Here is a 21,820-nt window from a genome sequence, read left to right as displayed (position 1 = left end):
CTATTTTTTATATGAACTGATGGTTTTGCGGTGTACCTTTGACAACAAACTGTAGAGGTATAGTGCTGATATACTGGCTGGTATTGTAAATGAGCTGAGATCCTCCAGGACTTGTAAGGTTGATATTCTGGTTAGGAAAGTCAACTATTTCCAACTGGACAGCGTAGGGGCCCTCATTACTGCTGTTGGTCGCAGCAAATGACAAAGTGCAATCCTGAAAGAACACAGAAGGGACACAGGACAGAAACAAGTTTAAGGGTTCGATCCCAGGCACCGCCAACTCAGTTTATGAATAGCACTGTTTGTTTGAGGCAAGTGGAGCTGTAAGTACTAGGACCTGATGGTGTGGCGCTCCACCTCAGCAATCCATCTCCCAGGGGTCTAGAACATTGCAACGGGAATAGACACCTGTGTTCTCGGCTGATACAGACAATAAGCCTCTCTGATCTACTTAATATACATTTGAATAAAATTTGAATTGGCAACAGTAAAGTGAAATCCATCTTCTTATTTACAAAATAAAAGCATTTGACTCACGGTTGACATGTTGAGAACAGAAGGAAGAGCACTATAGCATTGAACCTGGTCTCCATCTGGGTCAAATGCTAACAGGTCGAAGTTTCTCACACAGTTAGAAGGAACTCTGAGAGACAGAGAGAGACGGATAGAAAAACAGAATGAGATTATATAATTTGTTTGCTTGTTGAAGTATATTGTATAATAATATGAACTGAAAAGCCACTATAGAGGCGGCTGCAAACTGGTTAAGAAAACAAAGCCACCTGTTACCTCCCCCTGACCTTTCTATTGTAAATACAATTTATTTATTGATTTATGTGTATTTAGATTTTCTGTATTATTTGTCTGTCATTCTATGTTATGAGTTAATAACCCCCCCCCCCCCCCTCACCCCTATTGAAACAAGCCCAAAGGTTTTTAGTTGACCTTGTACCAGTGAACTGTACTGTCATGAAACGATACCTTTTCCTATGCAAACTTCTAATAAAGTCTTCAATCAATCAATTAACCTCTGAACCATTAAATTTCCCATTAAAACCATCATGTGTGATGTCATTTCCCAGTAAACCATCATGTGTGTGTCACAGTAAGCAGCTCCAGCTAATTGTTAAGCCCAGGTTATGTTAATTGTAAAGCCCCCAGGATATGAACCCAGATATCCCGCACGGGAAGTCAACATCTTAACCATTAGCCTAAAGGGGAATTCTCCCTTTGTCCAGAGGGGATATTAGCCTATTGGTTATCAGCATTTCTGCTACATAATGAGTAATAACTATAAGACCAAAACAACAGTATATTACTGTATGTTACCGTAGTGAAGGTATGATGGTGGTCTGAGGAGACCTGTTGGCTTTCCCAGTGTCAGATCTGGTCTTGAGGTTCACATACGTTAGAGCATCCCAGTTCGTAATGTTATTTGTGTTACTTATCCAGTTACCACCTCTTAACCTGTGGGAGATGAGATTATTATAGTTATTATTATAAAAAAGTGTCAGACGACTATATAATACATTTTATAACATATTTCCGTCATCATTTTTCTCACAATGTCAAATGAAGCAATTGAGAAACAAAAATAGAAAAAAGTAAATGTACTAAACGTATTCAACTACTGTATGTATGCCATTTGAATCAATAAAAAAACAATCTTATTCTGATCTTATCTTATTCTGATTCTGATCCCTATTTTGGGCAATTGATTACAGGCAAAAGTTTTTTTAGTTTTAGTTTTGTTTTAACACAAAATAGCAGATCTACAAGTTCACAACATGTCATATCATGCCACGTTATGGGTTGTAAAGATTAGCAACAATTATATTACATGTAATATATTTGTACATAATTATTTGATTATAAAAAAACGTAATCAAGATAATAAATCTTAAGAAAATCATCAGTTGTAGTCCTACATACATGGTTACAGATATAGTAGCAGTCAACATAGCTATGCCACATAATGGACAAACCCTGATCCTCTCATTCAGCCAAGTCATGACAGGCCGGAGATTTAGATACCAATGAAATGTCCTACTGTGTAAAACTTGAAAATGGTATTTAAAATCTCATTGTTTTCGTTGTGTCATAGTGAATTCCTCTTCACTCACTGCATCCAGAAGTAAGCGTGGCTGGGAACCAGTCGAGTCATGATTCCTTCTCGTTGACACCACTCCGTGGTGTTCTGCACCGTGTCCACCTCCAGTAGGGTCACATTGCCACAATCCCCATAACATTCCCATGTGTCCGAATCTGTGCATGCTGTGAAGGTTGTCTTATAGCGCAGGACCACCTGTAATTAAGAGGTAATGACATCAAAGTTATACATAGCATGACTTTGATCCTGGATATGGACACAGAAGCTTGTCAATGAATTTACTGTAGATGTAACATTTTGTGACAAATAGCCGTGTAATGATGATAATGATGATAATTACTATTAAAAAAACAGAAATAATCAGTTAATTAAAATAAATATATAATGTTAGTCATTGAGAAGAATTTAAAACTGTGAAGAGCATATATTAGTTCGATAATAGAACATGAACCACAAATCAACTGGTACAAAAGAGAGACTACATTAGAGTAATTACAGAATATGGATTTTGGGGAATTGAAAATTGCATTGATGTCAATCAATGTAATTTGAAACAGACCAAGGTTACAGTTCCAAGGTTATTATTGTTTTGCACGTTTTGTTTTCTTTGTGATTCGTTTTTAAAGAGGGTTTGCTTTTATTTCTTATATTGTAATGTGGGGTAATCTGGGGTGGGATTCAAAACCTTCAGAACACATCTCTCAATCTTACGACACACATCTCGCTGTGACACGTTTTTTCACTATAATGAAGCTTTGTGCCACATGGCTTTAAAATGCCTTAAAACAAATACAGAGGATAAGGAACTAACAGGTGACTAGGAAATAAAACAAGAACTAGAAGCAGTGCACTTCCGAGCACCGTCCTCTGCCTGGTCAGGTAGGTTATTGTGGCCTCCAAGTGGCACTATAATAGGCCAATGTGAAAAGGGTGCCATGTCTTCTTTGGCCTTTAACGGCAATCGGACGCTGCATGCATGATTTGAGGCATTTTGTGCAAAATGGCCAACTTTGGAAGCCAATGTCTCTCGGCATATCAGAGACAACCTGGGAGTAAGCTAACACTATGAATTTGGAAAATACAAGAAATCACAAGGAGCTAACTACATTTGTCACTTTCCTTTACAAACAAACAAAAACACAAGGGCATATAAAGAGACAAGGACTAACTAGGCAAATCACAGGACAGGTGGGACAATTGTAGTAACAGAGACACTAACAAATTACAAAATAAAAGTACACAAGTGTATAGTAAAAAAAACTGACTGCAACTATGAAACAAAGAAAGCAACATTACATCAGAATTAAAGGAACACAACTGCAAAGTAAAACACTAACTATGACTAGAAAACAGGGAACATATGAAAACACAGCCGGTAGACAGAACACCTGTATACGTTATATTGTATTAACATACTCTACCATAAAACCTAGGCTTTAGCCTAGTTTTTATTTCAGTTACATAAAGTGTTTTTATTTTCCTTTTCATTCTAGTTTTTGTTATAACGTTGTCCAGTTCCTACCGTCATACATCCATCTGCGTTAATGTCCTTTGTGTCAAAGGTCATGACAGTTCCATAAAAGTTGTTCTGTTGGGCTCCTCCATGATGAGCTCCACAGAGCAACAACAACACGACTGCTAGTGAAGAGACACTCATCGTTCACTGAGAGAACGTATGATCCACTATTGTGGTTTATACAGACACACATGCACGCACACATGCACCAAACATTTTGAATATTTGCATTGGTAGAGACACAAGATGGTATGATGGTATGGTATGAGGAAATGTTTTACTGTTAATCCTTCTGTCCTGGCTGTAACTTCACTATTACAGTCTCACACACGCACGCACGCACGGACGCACGCACGCACGCACGCACGCACGCACGCACGCACGCACGCACGCACAAACACACACACACACACACACACACACACACACACACACACACACACACACACACACACACACACACACACACACACACACACGCAGCACGAATGATGGAACTTGTTCCATCTCAGTGAGGAAGTCACACAACTGGCTAAACTGGCTAAATAAGCTTCCTTATCGCATTGATTTCTCAGCTCTTTGCCCTGTATTCTGAGAGAGGCCTAACAAATAGAAGAGGTGATCACCATTCACTGAGTGGAGAATGAAGGCCTTTACTGCAGCTGTTGTTTTGCTGTGCTGCTTTTTGCAGGAAACCAGAGCAGGCTGTGGAGATGAATTTCAGGAGATGCAGCGGAATCTGGCAGCGCTTGAAGGTGATGTACTGTAGGAAACCATTGTCACAACTTTAACATGTAGAGCATGGAGAGGCACTGCATGTCAAATTGGATTCCGGTAACTAAGTTAATTGTCTCCACCAGCCGAAGGCTGAGGGAGAGTATGTTTTCCCCTCCGTCCGTCCGTCCGTCCGTGCGAGCGTCCGTCCGTCCGTCCGTCCGTTTGTCCGTTACCAGCTAATCTCCGGCGCCGTTGGCCCGGTCGCTGCCAAACTGTGCACACACACTCCCTCGATACCAATTCAGAACCTCTGCCCCAAATATTTCACATGGGCCTGTTCTAGCGCCACCAGGAGGCCGACTTTTGCAAAACTAACTTTTGCCAGTAGTCCTACAGATTTTGTCCAAAAATCACGTAAATCAGTAGACAGTATCTCTACAGTCATGTGATCGACATGGATGTGTCAGATTTTCCATATTCCATCCTGATTGGCTAAAACTGGCTTTCAAAGTTTGCAGGATTGGTCGGTTTTGAATAAAATGCCTGAAATCCTGAACGCAGTGTGCGATTTTGGTGAAATTGTGCATGCACATTCCCAATAGGCAGAGGAATAAATGCCACTTAAGACAAATCAAATCAGCCTCATGGTGGCGCTATAACAGGCCGATTCATGTTTTCACCTATAACTCCACCGATTAGTGTCAAACTTTGTATGCGCACTCCTTAGAGGCCAAGGTAAAACCTTTTCCCTGCATAAATGCTGAAGAAAACATGGCACCCTTTTCACATTGGCATATTATAGCGCCACCAGGACACCACAATAACATGCCTGACCTGGTGGAGACCTGTGCTCGGAAGAGCACTGCTTCTAGTTAAATTGTCAGTTTATTTTGGACAACATCTCTTTTAGAAAAGTGCTATAAATCATTATCATCATCATTGATTGATTGATTGATTGATTGATTGATTGAATTTATTAGAGGTTTGCATAATGACAGTACAGTTCACTGGTACCAGGTCAACTAAAAGGATACGCCTCAAGTCTTTTGTTTTTTAATGTGTTTGTAATATGTCTTTGTGTGGACCCCAGGAAGACTAGCTGATTGCTACGGCGTCAGCTAATGGGGATCCTTTTCAAATAAACAAATAAATGCTGCAATATTTGCCCAAATCCACCTTGTGTTTGATGCGGCCGTTCAAATAGAGAAGGCATGGAATGGGATTCTAGCTCTGAAGCCAGATTGGAACTCATAAATCAATGTATTTCAAGATATCTTGCAACCTGTTCTTCGACTAGTTAATCCATGACTTTTGAGATGGAACTAAGAATTGAAATGGGGCGGTAGTTGCCAGGTTTTATTGTTCCGACACATACGAGTAACATGTAATTACACATATTTGAAAAAAGGGTCTTCTTTAACAGTGTATCATAGTTTCTTTTTTCCTTTTTAAACAATCGTGAGCAACCTTTTTTGTGCAGGGGGGTGGGTACTTTAGCTAGTTTGAACTCCTGGGGCTGGGGGACATGGCTGTGTTTGATAGATAGGTTTATGATTGGAGCAAAGGAGGTGGCTATGTCTCTAAGAAATTTGGGTGAATTTTGTCATCATCATCATCACCATAAGTTAAATGTAAGATGTTTTGACTTTTGTAATATTAATTCTCCATTTTAGCGGGGAAAGTGGCATTTGGAGTAATGCTTGGAGGCACCCACCGACACTATGGTCCATATGGAAACGATACAACGCTAATCTTCAAGAATGTCTACACTAACTACGGAAATGCATATTCCATCGATACAGGTACAATATGTCTTTTGTATAGATTTAGTTGCTGTACCTTGCGTTGCTGAATTATTTGTATTGGACTGTAAAGAGAGATGAATGTGGGGATATGATGTTAGAACTAAGGTTAGGCATAGTTTACTGAGATTACGTTTAGGAATACCAGGTAGAGACCGTGCATTACACCCAGGGAGACTGTGTTTTGAGGCAACTCAGGCAAGCGTTTTGGTATTCTCCTGTTCTACCCTGGGTTCAAGCCCAGGTCTCCTGCACAAGTGTTGACATTTTAAACACTGAACTACAGTAATAGAGTGTGTCTGCTTGCTCAGGGGAGAAACTGAGTTTGACCTGCAGGCAGTATCAATTATTGTCAACCATGTGTCAACAGAATGGTAGGTAGACTATGTACTTTTTAAGCAGATGAAGCGTTTCTATTTTGGGTATGTCATAAGAGGTGAACATTCAGCAAAAACATTTGGGCATAACTATCTAGGCGAACAGTCAACAAAATAGCAAAATAGCAATCACTTTTGACCTACAACAATATACGGTATAGGGTTTTACTGGTTATTGTGTCTATTGCACATGCACACATTGCAATGTCAGTGTTGAAACAATAAATTGTACGGAGAAGAGAGAGACACTGGAGCAGCTCAGACGGTTCTAACCTTTTATTCAGGTGCCAGTAAACAGTGACTAACATTTCGATGCTAGTGCATCTTCATCATGACTCTGATGAAGATGCACTAGTCTAGCATCGAAACGTTAGTCACTGTGTCTCTTCTGCATTCATCAGTCCCTTCTCCTGTGATGCACCAGATTAGCCGTGTAGGCTGAGGCGCGCTGTAGATACTCTGTGTTCAATACATTGTACGGTTTTATGTTTTACTTTAGCCATTCCCCTTTCCATGTGCAGGCATCTTTACAGCTCCATTGAAAAGGGTGTACTACTTCAGTTTCTCAGGCAATGTATATGTCACGGTTTGTTAGAGAAACAGGACGGTCGAGAAACGGAGCACTCGTGGTGCCGCACGGGGCGGAGCAAGCGGTCGCCACAACAACGTCCTCCAGGTGGAGCTGCTCGATTGTCCACGACATTGCAAGCGGCGCGAAGGCCAGCGGACCTTGGCCAGGGCCGCGCGGCCGGCGGAGCGCCGCGCGAGTTACGAAGCCGTGGTGAATGCAATCGTTATATTTATGCCCAGGCCTCACGATAAACGCCCTGTCCAAGTGACTACAATGGAGCTAATGGCTAAGCTAGGCTAGGCTAGGCTAGGCTAGGCTAGGCTAGTAAATAAAGAAAGAGAGTCGCAAACGAGTGACGTCAGCGCCTGCACTAGTGAATGGCTGCGTCGCCATCTGGTGGTGATTAGTGTGTGGTGAACGACAAAACAAGCACTCTTACTCTTACCGTCCTGAGTTACCCAAACATACTGTAACATATACACTAGTAGAGCAATGGGACTGAGACTGATGAAGAATGGAATACACCAGCTAATGGTGTACAACCACCCTTCTACCACGCCTCTCCGTTACGAGACTGCATCCAACAGCATGACCCTGACCTTGGAGAAGAATGACACGGTGTACATTAATCTCATAGCAAACACCTGGATCTATGAGAATTCTAATAAACACGACTCTTTCAATGGGATTCTTATCTTTCCCCTGTGAAGACAGATACGGAAACCTTTGGCCACTGCTCCTACAATTTTTGCCCTAAAATCACGCAAATCGCTACACATTATGTCTACACTCATCCCATCAACATGAATCTGTCCCATATAGCGCCACCTTCAGGCCGATTTTTAAAAACACATTTTGGACACTGCTCCTACAGATTTTGCCCTAAAATCACGAAAATCACTACACAGTATGTCTACACTCATGTCATCAACATGGATCAGGAAGATTTTGGAAAAAACATTTTTTGCCCTATCCGATTAGGGAGTCTTACTGGTATTCTCTTCTTTTTAAAAGTAGTAATGTTGTCCTGCTTCCTCTTGACATTCCGCCATTGAACAAATTGTATTAGTTGTTGAAGTTATGAATGAAATACAGGGGAGTGGAGGTGTGATTAAAACTATTTAGACCAACTTTAATATGTATCAAAACTGTTTTCTATTAATTGGATGCACGAAACGAAACATTAAACTATTATAATACCACACTTTGTGTGGCCTAGCATTTTATCCATTTGACAAGTTTGTTTTGCCCCTGTTGCTTTTTGATATAGTGATTGTAATTTTAACTAACACGCAGAGCCCGATCTATACTTCATGCTGAACAATTTTACCTCCATTATTCCATGTAATTCCAATTCCAAGGACCTGCCCAATTGTGACAAATTCCACCATGGCATTTTGCACGAAAGACCAAGGGAACCCACATTTGCATGGCAGAGTATCACTTATCAGCTGTGAAAAAAATCTTATCCTGGTCCAAAACTATGTTTTTGTTAAGTGTCACAACCTGGCCTGTAGGGCCATGACAAATTGAGGAGGACACTTGGTAATGGTTTTTAAAGAATAACAATAGTTTATTAACAAAAAGGGTTTAAATAATACTTTGAAGATTTTGAGGGAGGTGTGAAGGTCAGTAATCAGTAGTGTCAGCAATGCATGGATGTACGTGGTGAGTGTAGTGTGGGGTGTTGTAAGGTGTGTAAACTGGAACATAATAGAACTGAAACAAAAGGGTGCTGTCTGCTGGAGAAGGAGAATGAGGGTGCCATGCAGACTTTTATAGGGCTTTATAGGGTACTGGCCAGGTGCCCCCAATGCCCCTAATCATCCACCTCATTGGCCGACACCCATAGGCTCTGTGGGGAGAAGCACAAGTACAGAGATCCTACACAGGCCCTACAGGCCAGGCCAAGGGGCCGTGACATTAGTCTCTGGGAAGGTCTGGGAACTATTGGAGAATGAGGACGATTGAAAATCAGAGCTGAATAGATTTTGTGTCAACAGTACTATCTGTTCTGTTGATGAACAAGCCAGCCAACTTTAATATACACTGTATGCCTAATGTGTCACACTCACACACCAAACACACCGAATTCCTTCAATTCAAGTTTGGCTTAAGTTTGGCATCCACTGTGTACTCTTAGTTCCTCTAGAAACCACTAGGGGGCAGCAGCCTTCTACAAAAAAGTAGTAGTATCCCCACACCACAAAGAAATAGACTTGCTCTAATTGACCCTCATCCATCTTTTATGTTGTCTTCTGTCCACATCCTATGTTTAATGCAAATAAGCACTTTGCCATGGGTTACGTAAACTATAATAAATTATCATTAGGCTTACTCGTTATTTTAATGCATGTGAGATGTACAGTATTTGTAAATGGGTTAATGGGGTACTATGGTCTCTGATGATAGCTCACCATGCAAAACTTAAAATTACTCGTATATAGTAGCACACCCTCTATTCACAGTCCTTTTAAATTCTGGTCCCCTGTCATTTTCCATTCAAACTGTCTTTTCAAGTGAAGCCTAAAGAGACTCAGAGGCCAGGCCAGTGTAAAGGCTTATGGTTTAATTAAGATGAAGTCCCTCTGATAAGGGAACAGCTATTGAAGAGTTGAAAAGAGTCAAAGAACTGTGTGCCGGCCAGGCACTGGCAGTGAAAAGTCCCTGCCTCCTAAAGCCATAATCACATACATACACACTGGCAGAAAGAGGAAGGGCTGATCAAATGGAGTGAGTGTGTGAGTGTGAGTGAGTGTGTGTGTGAGTGAGTGTGTGTGAGTGAGTGTGTGTGTGTGTGTGTGTGTGTGTGTGTGTGTGTGTGTGCGTGCGTGCGTGCGTGCGTGCGTGCGTGCGTGCGTGCGTGCGTGCATGAGTGTGCAGTTCTACCATTGTGAGGACCAAATGTCTTCTGTCCAGGGATATTACAGAATCCCTGTGAATTGAGTGCAGCATGGCACATCTTAATACTGGCTATTTTAAGGTCAGGGTCCTGTGGTGTAAAGTAACTAGGTACATTTACTCAGTACTTAAGTAAAATGTTGTGGTATTTGTACTTTACTATTAGTATTGGAGTATTTCCAATTTCTTTTACTTCTACTCCACTACATCTCAGAGACAAATATTTTTACTCAACTACAATTATTTGAAAACTTAGTTACTAGTTAAGGCCCATTCCCACTGGGCCAGATAACAGATATCTGGAGATATTTCTCCAGATATTTTTCCATGCAAAGTGGATGGTAGATACAGTTAAAAAAAATATTTGCCACAGATAAAAGTATCTGTGGCAAATATCTGTGGTAGACTTTTGTTTTATCTGTATCTACCATCCACTTTGCATGGAAAAATATCTGGAGAAATATCTCCAGATATCTGTTATCTGTCCCAGTGGGAATGGGCCTTAACTTTGCAGATTTTGATTATTATCACAAAACATACAGTAACCACTTCGCCCCCATACATTTGGGCAATTTGAACAATAGATCTGCAAGCACACAAGCACAGTCACAAGCACACAAGCACAGTTGCACACACACTAAATATGTAATGTATACTGTACTGACAAGGAATAAACTTAACCATACACCCGCAGTCCGCACCTAAAGAGTCACTCACTCACTGAGCGTCAATGTACCTTTTAGTCATGATTCGCATCAGGTCCATACCATTGATTAAATCATCATCACATCAGCGGGGTCCGTGGGGCCTGTGGGGCTCAGTGTGCCTCAGGGCCTGCTGGGCATCTGGAAGGGGACGGGCCCATGGATGATGCCAGGGCTGTGGATCTGTCAGCATGGTTACACAGCTGCTCAGGGTGGAATGATGTCAGCTCTAACACAGCTGAAGCCAACATAAATGCTCATGAGAAACAGAAACGTGCAAACATGCACGTACACACGAAGGCACGAACGCATGCACGCACGCACGCACGCATGCATGCACGCACACACACAGATGAAGTCTCCTGTGACGTCTGTATATAAAGACCAAGCTCAAGGCCCCGAAGTCCAGTCTGGTGTGTCTGATCTCCTACTGTGAGACTTACCAGCATGATCAAAACAACACCACCTAATTGACCCTGGAAGACATTATGTGTAGAAACATGACACTTAGTAGAACTCAGCAGGAAGGATGCAGATGGATGGATGGCAGACAGTGTGCAGGTCCTCACTTCGCCTCTGACTGTGAGGACAGCTGTGGTTCAGCTGTAGAACGCGCTATGACCTTGAGATCTGCCATTTTTTTTAAAGATCGTGAAAAATGTGTGCCAATCTTTGAATATATATATATTTTTAAAGCGAAACTTTTGTGACTCAAATGTTTATTTTTGATAGTTGCGCTATACCAAATGATTATTACACTAAAATAAACAAATCGATTATGCAATTTTAAACATTTTGGAGGTACACGGCACTAGTGGTTCCGGTTTGGTGGTTCCAGCAAACCTGTAGTCTGCAGGCTAGGGTTAAGTGGTTAAACCTTATAGTATATTTGAGAGTCCCCAGGGCTCTACACACTACGTTATATCGTTGCCGAGAATCGCAGACCTGCAAGCTCACAACGCATCACAACGCAATGCCTTGTGAGCTTGTGGATCAGCTATTTTGGACAAATGTTCGCTCCAACCCAGAATAGCTATGCTGTTTCATGTGGTTACAGTAACTGATTTTCCTCCTCAGACCTCTATGGCACATTGAATACATACCACTGCCATAGACTACGATTCACGATAGTCAAAACCAGTACTGTACAGTCATTCAGTAGGTAATATAACACTTTTTGTTGTTGTTATTACACTGGCTTTTGGAAACAGACGGCTCATGACAATTTCACAGAGGGTTTAGACATTCTTAGACAGCAGTACTGCTAAGGCACAGCATACCTGGGGGGGGGGGGAGAGAGAGAGAGAGAGAGAGAGAGAGAGAGAGAGAGAGGAAGAGAGTGAGAGGAGGAGAGAGAGGGGGAGATAGAGAGGCAGCAGGAGCTGACAGTTTCAATGTGCAACATTGTGCAACAGTAGCTCAGTGAACAGTAAAACCTGATGTCAGTGCTGTCAGGTGGAAACCTTGTCCAAAACAGTTCCTTTTTTATTCCGACTTTAAAAACATTAAAATCAACAAGTTCACAAGAACTACTTTCACTACTTTAGTAGCCTAGTAGAACATAAACTTATGAATTAAAAACAACGTGCCTGCAGGTGTTCATGATTTCATCAAAACGTCTCCAAAATATATGATTCGTGGACAACACAAAGAACGTCAAACCCTTCATGTGTCAATCTAACTATTAATTTACGGAATGTCTGTGAGTCCGCTGCCTGTCTGTCCGCCGTCTGTCTACACAGTACTCCGACATACTACTGACATCACATACTGGCCTGGACACGGATGGGCATAGGACACAGAACACCATGGGCATAAAAATTTCTGTCATTTTTGAACGATGAGTAAGAAAGAAATACCAGAATATCATTTTATTCCAAAACAGACAAATTACATTTATTTATAAATTACAATCTTCAAATTGACCTGTAAAAGAAGCATCTAGTGAAACAGTAACATTGCTCATATACTGTGGTATGGTCACGAGGAAATGAATAGGTTTTTTTTTATCTGTTGTTAAAGTCTTTGAATGGCAGTAGATTACATGTGATGTTTTTAACTTTTTATGCATATTTTGGTCCTCTATAACATTGGTTCTCAAAGTGGGGTTCACAGACCCCCAGGGGTCGTTGGGAAGGTACCAGGGGGTCCCTAGCAAAATGTGCTAAAATAGCGGTCACATTTTTTTGCTACTTTAACCATAATTTTTGCATACTTTGGCTTTTCAAATATAGCTGATATAAAAGCTCATTGAGCTTGTGCATCTGCTATTTTTGAAAATTATGAAAATGTGAGCAAATCTTTGAATATATAATGTTTTTATTTTGCTTCTATAGAGATCCTCGGAACAATACATTGGGGGGTTCGCTGCCAAATACATTTGAGGGTCCTTGACATGAAAATATTTGAGAACCACTGCTCTATAGTCCAATGTACAGTAGGCCTATATGTAGCCCAAAAACGTAGAGCCTTTCACACACATTCTCAGAATGTCTTGGCACAGTAAGATTCTGTACATAGATCAAATCACCCAAACATAAAAACGTGATTGGATGTTATTTTCATATATTATTTTCATTTTTTTTATATCAAAACTCCTCAAACAATATAATGTTACATTGTTCTTGACAGTTCCAGTGACAAACAAACACTACTATATTATAGCAGCAGTATAAAAGATATTTCTTTTACAAGCGAAAAGGCGTATTGTCTTAGAGATGTTGTCTTGTCCCGTTGACCACTAAGTGCTATTAAAATAACATAATACAATGGTTGACGCCAGGCATTATATGCAATAGGATAAAAATCCAAATCGTATTCATGTCTCCAGTTTGGTCCCATTCATTTAATACTTATGCTTAACCCCTCGAACCCTGTATACTTTGTCGACAGAGGTCCCCCAGGTGTCAATACCAAGCCCCCTATACTTGTTTCCCTCTACAACAAATGGAAAATAGCCAGTCTAGCTCGATGCAACACGCTGCGAGCTTGCAGATGTGCTGTTTTTGGCAAAGTTTTATACTTTGCCGTACAACGTCGGTGCATCAAACAGTTCAAACAGCCCTGTCAGATCTACAAGCGGAGCATGTAGATATGCCGTATTCCCCTATTTTTTAACGCCCGAATCTATTATTCTATTCAAATCGATACACACTAGTACTACAGTATAATGTATTTTTTACAATCGATTGAATCGATTAATTTGATTGACTGTTGCACCCCTAATGTATTATTGACTGTTGTATTATTGACTGAGAGTGGAGTATTTTAGGAAAGGTGACCCTCACCGTTTAAAAGTACTGTTTAACCTGGTGAAAGGCTAACCTGCCGACGCGGGTGAGTAGCTAACCTGCCGACGTGGGTGAATGTTAACCTCTATGCCTAAATCTAACCCTAACCTCAGTAACCGTGACGCGGGTTGAGTAGCTAACCTGCCGACGCTCATAGTCGAAAGAATGACCCATCGAAAGAGCGAGATTTCCCCGCTCCCCGGTGTAGAGCGGGATAGAAAGCTTGAGGTGCATCTCAGTGATTGATGGTGTTTCTGTTCCCGTGTTCCCTGCTGGGCTGCTCCGCGCCGGAGTCACAGTCCAATAAATGCTTTGTGTCAAGAGGTGGAAGCCGAGTGAAAACATGGCGCTCCGGGGGGAGTCCTCGCTTTTCTCGGGTTTCACATTGTGTCTCTCCAAATAGAACGGAAGAGGATAAAATAATATGCCGTCGCTGTCGGAGAGAAACCTCTCATCTCCATTTTTTAACGTTTTGTGTTTTTCTCCATAAACAAATTAATTCCCCATATATGTGATCATACAACAGCGTCACGCAAAAGCATCACAAGTAGCAGATCGGCGAAGCTGCGAGTTTCGAGCTTGTCGATCTGGTACTTTTGCTGTTTTTGAATTTGAATCCTGAAAAGTGAACAGTTTTGGGACAAAGGCCTATGAGGTTTCCACCCCGACAGAGACGATGTGATGATGATACATATTGGCGAGATAACTTAGCTCTGTTGCACTGTTGACTAGAAATTGATATTCAGATATTGTCTCCTCCTCGTTGACTCCTCGTTTGCCCCAGTTAAACAGGTCTCAAAGTCAAGTTTTTAGCAAAGAAACACAAACGCAAAGACGATTCTGCAAATAATTCAAGAATTGCAGATCTACAAGCTCACAGCACGTCACTTTGTGCAACGCTGTGAGTGAGCATGTAGGTTACATCTGCTATTTTAGAATTTCTTTGAAAAATCGTCTTCTGGGGGTCCCTGGCACAAAACCTTTTCGGTCCGAGGGCTAATTATGTGTCAATTTGGGGGTCATTGACATGAAAACGTTTGAGAACCACTGGTCTCATATTGAGAGATTTACATCCGTGGTCAGGTAGCACCACCACTGGTTGACAGGAGGTATTGCGTGAAGGTCAAAACGCAATTTATACTCTGCTCAGGCTTTCTGTTATAGCTCAGCAGTTGGAATTTCAGCACTTGCACGGGCCGAGGGGTTGGATCCTGGGTAGGACATGAAAGTTGTGGATTCTAGATTATAATTTTTTGACGTTCTAAAACCAATGTTTCCCAAACTGTTTTGGTCGTGGACCCATTCTTACAGGTTGCGAGTAAACAACACTTTTCTTTCCTTTTGTCTGTTGCCAACACATTACTTAAAAAAATCAAAAATCAAAAGATCTTTCCAAATAAATACATACACAATCTATCATTTTTTCAGAAGAATTTCCTCAATAAAAAATAAATAAAATAAAATGCATTTCATAAATAATAATAAAAAATAATAACAATAAAAAAGTAGCAGTAGCAGATCTACAAGCTCAAAACTGTGAACTTGTAGATCGGCTTTCACTGTCTCGAGCTAAAAAGTTTAGGAACCACTGGTCTAAAATTGTCCTGTTAAACATCCTCAATGTATCATGTTTAACATTGTTCTTGCATTCATCAATCATCTTTTGGCACAACGTTTGAGGAGGGTAGTTTGAGGAGGGTCAGCATAGCTTATATCAGTCATGGGAAGTCATCATGTCCAAGTGCACAATACTGCAAATCACATTTGAGTTTCACTATACCATTCTTACAGTATGCCCGAAAACCTACTCAATTCAAAAGGACTGAATAGAAATGCACTGAAATAGAAGTAAATTACACACTTTTAGCAGTAACACCAGGGTGCAGGACAAAAACCAGAAGGTGGGATGTTTTTAGAATGCCATTTAGGAACCCCACGGGGGATGAAAATAAATGTCCAAAGACATGGAATTAAAGACCATGCAGGGAGGTGAAATCCAGCCCTAGCATGAACTGCACCCTGGGTAACCCCTGAAAGAGCAGCGTCACTGAAAACATCCATGAATGCAGAGTGAGAAACTACTACCCAGTATACATACTGAAAACATCCATGAATGCAGAGTGAGAAACTACTACCCAGTATACATACTGAAAACATCCATGAATGCAGAGTGAGTGACTACTACCCAGTATACTGTACAATGTACATAGCGTCTCGATGTCGGGTGGAAATCCAAATCTGTTACTCTTCAGGATTCAAATTCAAAAACAGCAAAAGTAGCAGATCGACAAGCTCAGAACAGGTTGTTTCTCGCCGCCTTTCAAGCTTGCAGATCTGCAACTTTTGATGTGTTTGTGTGACCCTGTAGTGTGATCAAGTAGAGCGTTAATTTACGAGAAAAACACAAAACGTTGGAATATGGAGCTAAGAGGTTTCTGCCCGACAGCAACGATATCCACTAAGTTTGACTTGAAGTCCTGTGCTTTCAGATCAGAGTCGACAAAGACAGGAGAAAAACACTGAGATGCACCCAACAACAGATACACTAAGGTGTACTAATATGAAGAAATGACAAAACTATTAAAGGGGCCTTTACAAATAAAGGCGTCTGGATTTTACAAAAACAAACGTCGTCCGCTGCACCAAAAAAACAGCATATTAAATATTAGTCACTGACTAAAAATGAACAAAAAATGTCTATTTAAATTCATATAAACTTCTGAATAAATAGCTGACTAAGCACCGTGCGCTTTGACACACGTCATGTCCACTCTGACTCTGTCTGTGCAGAGGACACACACAGAGAGAGAGAGAAGGTCAGAAGAGGAGAGAGAACAATATCTGTCTGGATCTCCAGAGCTGCTGATTTCTCACTAGGGATGGGACGATATGAAAATATCATATCACGATTATTGTGACAAAAGAAATCACGATTTACAATATTATCGCAATAATCAAAATCCATTATGCTGGGACATTTGCCAAAAAAATAGACCATCTACAAGCTTACAACGGGTCGCAACGCGACACCTTGTGAGCTTGTAGATCGGCTATTTGATAGTGGAAAAAAAGACTGTATTAAGTACGTATATTATAAGTACCTTTTACCAATTGTAGAGGGTTTAAGTGGTACCGGATATGCAGCTTGGCAAATAAAAGGTCAATTGACCCATGACGGAGGACGATATCACGATAAATTAAACTCCACGATACGATTATCGTGAGTGTTTTTTATGACAATAAAAGATATTATAGCTTATCGTCCCATCCCAAATTTCTCACACGCTTCAAGTCTCAGGGCTGTCTGAAGGACTCAGACATAGCACAGAAAAAAGAGACGCAAGCTCGCACGCACACACACTTACACACACCCTCACACACGCACGCACGCACGCACGCACACAAACACAAACACACATACACACACACACACACACACACACACACACACACACACACACAGAGGTAAGGCGTTCTTCTCAAGGTCTTGATACACTTGGTTACGTGCTGGTGTCTGACATCGGCCTGTAACTAAGTATAAATCTGGCTTTCAACGCACGCACGCACGCACGCACGCACTTCCAGCCAATAGCGTCCAAGAATCTTCCTCCTCCTCTTCGACCTCTGTCCTCGCGGTTCCGTCCGTCCCTCTTCTCTCTCTCTCTTTTTTTTACCCTTATCTTTAACTTCACTCCACCTTTAAATAAATAAATAGCCTGCGCAAACAAAACACCCATCAATCCACAGCCCTCGTGTCCAATCTGTCAATCCGCTCTCCCATTTTTATCTGTCCATATCATCCATCTCTTCACCTATCTCTCCGTCCATCTGTCCACCTCTCCGTCTATCTCCCAACCCGCCGGTCCACCTCTCCATCTATCCATCTGTCCGTCCGTCCGTCCATCAATCAGTCTTTTTTGTCCGTTCATAACCTCAGTGGTTCTCAAAGTGGATTCCAGGGACTCTGTGGGCTCCTTTAGAGGGGTCTAAACTGTCCCATACAAGTCTGTAACCCTAACAGCATACAAATGGAACCAAATGGACCATAACGGGTCCATTTGGTTCCATTTGTATACTGTCAGAGTTAAAGGGGAGACCTTGAAATTTGAAACTTTGAGAAACAGTCCTTCCATCCATCCAACCATCTTGAACCGCTTATCCGGAATCGGGTCGCCGCGGTAACGGTCCCCAACTGAGATTTCCAGAGTTCCCTATCCTGAGGAAGCAGTGCGGGCTACCTAATGCGTCCGTTCTCCGCGGGCGGCGCCAGCTCCGACTTGGGGTCGGGCCCCAGGGCGCTCCATGCGGCCAGGTGGCAGCGCTGCATGACGGGGCAGGCGCTGGGAGCCTCCGAGCACACGTCGGCGGGCGACCAGCGTCCCTCCAGCAGCCGGTCCAGCCAGCGACGCAGCGGCGCCCCCGTCAGGCTGGCGTTGGCCTCCGCCTCCTCCACCGCGCCCAGGCTGACGGGCAGGCGCAGCACGGGGTTGAGGCCGTGGAAGCTCTGCTCCATGTAGGAGTTCCTCGCCGGGCCGCCGTGAAGCCGCCGCGCCTCCTCTGGAACACGGGAGAGAGAGAGAGAGAGAGAGAGAGAGAGAGAGAGAGAGAGAGAGAGGACAGTTCAGTGAGACCAGTGGTGGGTACTGTATGTGTTGCCTGTGTAAAAGTATCAATGCTTGCAATATAGAAAAAGTCCGGAAATCTAAATGTACTGAACCAAAAAAGTTGCAAAAGTAGCAGAAGTAGAAAGTACTCATTATGCAGAAGGTCCCATTTGATTTTACATTTTCAAACGTAAAGAAATCTTTTGAAAATAGCAGCTCACAAGGCATTGCATCGCGATGAATTGTGACATTGTAGATCGGCTATTTTCAAATGGCCGAAATGTTTATACGGCTGAAGTGGTTAGTATGTTTTGTAATTTAATAGAAATCTACAAAGTAACTAGTAACTAAAGTTTTCAAATAATTGTAGTGGAGTAATAGTACAATATTTGCTTCGGAGATATAGTGGAGTAGAAGTAAAAGTATTGAAAATTGTAATTACTGAAGAAAGTAAAAAAATACCAAAAGATTGTACTAAGTACAGTACTTGAGTAAATGTCCTTGGTTACTTTACACCACTGAGTGAGACTTGGGATGGGCGTGAGGGAGCACAACTGAACTGACACATTTAATGCCACGGTGGACAGAGAAAAATAAACCCTCGTTACATATTTGGCATCTTTTCTCATAATAACGACATCCTTTCTGGTCAAAGCAAGATCTTATCAGGTTAAAACAAGATGTTTTCTTGTTGTAACAAGATACTCTCTTGTTGAAACAAGATCTTTTCTCGTAATAACGACGTCATTTTCTCATAATCTTTTCTCATTTTCATTTCATTTGACAGAATCTTGCAGAATGGGCTGTGTGCACAATTCAGTCACATTTTGGGGCTGAGACATGGTCTGATTCTGCTGTCCTTGAAGGCACTCTATTACATACCCTACGAGGAATCTTGAAATGTGTACAGGTATGTCACTGTATAGAAGAGAGAAACCTTGGAGGCACTATAGTGTCATACAGCTCAGCTCATTGATCGACGCTGCATAGAAATCTGAATTGTGTTTCAATCTGTTCTGTTGTGACCAGTGGTGTGTTCTAGACATTTTCCGTGGCTCTTCGTGTGGCCAGGGCAGACGCCAGTGCATTATGCCTATCAAATACGCTACTTTGAAAGGTTCACGAGGGCAGACGCTATTCATATCTTTTTATCCGAGCACTGGTTGTGACCGTATCCATGACATATCCTTGTTGTCGGGTGGAAACCTCGTATGTCCAAAACCTTGAAAGATATTGAAAATAGACGATCTATAAGCACACAACGCCTCGCACCACGAGGCTTTGTGTGCTTGTAGATTTGTGCGACACTTTTGTATGATATAGCTTTAATTTACGAAAAACAAACAAAAAACGGACACATTTAAAACTTAGAGATACGAGGTTTCTGCCCGACAGTGACGATATGCAGTCAAACCAAACTGAGGTACTTTAATTGTCTTTGGTATTGTCAGCACATGTGTCCTGATACAAGAACACAGCGTTGGTATGTGCACACACGCATGCACACAAGCACGCACACACACACTATATCTCTCCCCCTCCTCTTCCTCCCTTTCTCCTCCATGTCTCCTCTACTCTTTGCCGTCCTGACCATTACACCTCTCATTAGGCACTCAGCCAACAACAAGGACAACAACGTGTGTGTGTGTGTGTGTGTGTGTGTGTGTGTGTGTGTGTGTGTGTGTGTGTGTGTGTGTGTTACTTGCATCCTTTGGACAAACGTGCTGAAAGATGAAAATGACATTACAGTATGCAGATAAAGCTAATAAACCAGTAAGACTCCCTAATCGGGAGAGAAGCGACCCTCAGGTCGCATACACAAACTTTAGAAGCCAATGGTAGGCAATCAGGAGGGAATATGGGAAACGGGACAGATACATGTTGATGACATGACTTTTAGAGTCCAAAAATGTGTTTAGCAAAAATCGGCCTGATGGTGGCGCTAGATGGGACAGATGCATGTTGGCGCTAGATGGGACAGATGCATGTTGATGACTGTAGAGATACTGTGTACCGCTTAGGGCAAAATCTGTAGGAGCAGTGCCAGTCCAAAATTGTATTTTGCAAGAATCGGCCTCATGGTGGAGATAGAAGAGGGCCATGTGAGAAATGAGCATCCACCCCTTTAACCACTCTAATAACTCTCATAAAGTGCATACACCTGTTGACTCTAGACTCAACTCAGATAGAGGTGACCCACTCTGTGTGACTCCTTGTTTCTGTGTGTGTGTGTGTGTGTGTGTGTGTGTGTGTGTGTGTGTGTGTGTGTGTGTGTGCGTGCGTGTGTGCGTGCGTGCGTGCGTGCGTGTGTGCGTGCGTGTGTGCGTATGGGGCTAGTGTGCGTGTGTGTGTGTGCGTGCGAGTGTGCGTGCATGCGTGTGTGTGTGGCGAGTAGCCTTTGTGTAACACTGTAACAGGTTTGGGTAAAACGTTCACGCCCGCAGTCACTGCTTCACCAACAGGCTCGCGATGTAGAAGGGAGGGGAAGGGCGATATCTTCAGTCAAGCCCGTCTCTGCGGACAGCAGACAGCAACTCTGTGCGATTGATTGTATCGTTTGTATTCTGTAAATAAATATGTTATTCTGCCTAAGCCAAAGTGCAGTAACTACGCAAATAATTTAACTGATAAAAGGATTTAAAAGTGTTGAGGTAATTGTTGTGCATTGTAAATCACAGGCTGATTGTATATATTTATTAGTATTTATTAATAGTATAATTCTTTGCAAGATTACATTAGATAAGAGCTGCAGTATAGTGCATGCCGGCCGAAAACAGTGCGGCCCGGCCGGCCGCCGCGGCCGGGGGCCGGCCGCACTTTGGCACTCGCCCTCCCTCTATGTGTGTGTGTGTGCGTGTGTGTGTGTGTGTGTGTGTGTGTGTGTGTGTGTGTGTGTGCGTGCGTGCGTGCGTGCGTGCGTGCGTGCGTGTGTGCGTGCGTGCGTGTGTGTGCAAGTGCTAGAGAGTGAATGACCGGATCCTATGACTATATATAAATATATCAACGGTGTTGACAGCTGAGACGGCAGGGCCTCTGCAGCATGAGTGTGTGTTTCCCTGTGTAACTCTAGTCTCAGACATAGCACTATGGCACGTGAACAGGCTTCCCCTAACCCTCCACTGGTTTATGATTCCAACAGGTGTCGATAGCGGACACAAGCACGCCGCCTGATCCCACTATCCAAGGTGAAGGCCAAGGTCGCATCCGCCGGGGTCTTTGGAGTCAAAG

General features: G+C 42.3%; 1 protein-coding gene across 1 annotated transcript in view; it reads right to left on the bottom strand.

Moving 5' to 3' along the window:
• Positions 1-18,222: 18,222 nt before the first annotated feature.
• Positions 18,223-21,820, bottom strand: part of LOC308282727 (xylosyltransferase 1-like) — a gene marked incomplete at both ends in the record, with an annotated part of 53,044 nt that continues 49,446 nt past the window's right edge. Inside the window, one exon of the mRNA XM_080723117.1 lies at positions 18,223-18,545. Within this exon, the coding sequence (XP_080579243.1) occupies positions 18,223-18,545 (323 nt within the window). The remainder of the gene's footprint in view (positions 18,546-21,820) is intronic.

This window comes from Nannobrachium achirus (genome assembly GCF_963921795.1).
Source record: "Nannobrachium achirus genome assembly, chromosome: 4".
Lineage (NCBI taxonomy): Eukaryota > Metazoa > Chordata > Actinopteri > Myctophiformes > Myctophidae > Nannobrachium > Nannobrachium achirus.
The sequence above is the reverse complement of the archived record's forward strand: the minus strand, read 5'-3'. Positions and strand labels throughout refer to the sequence as shown.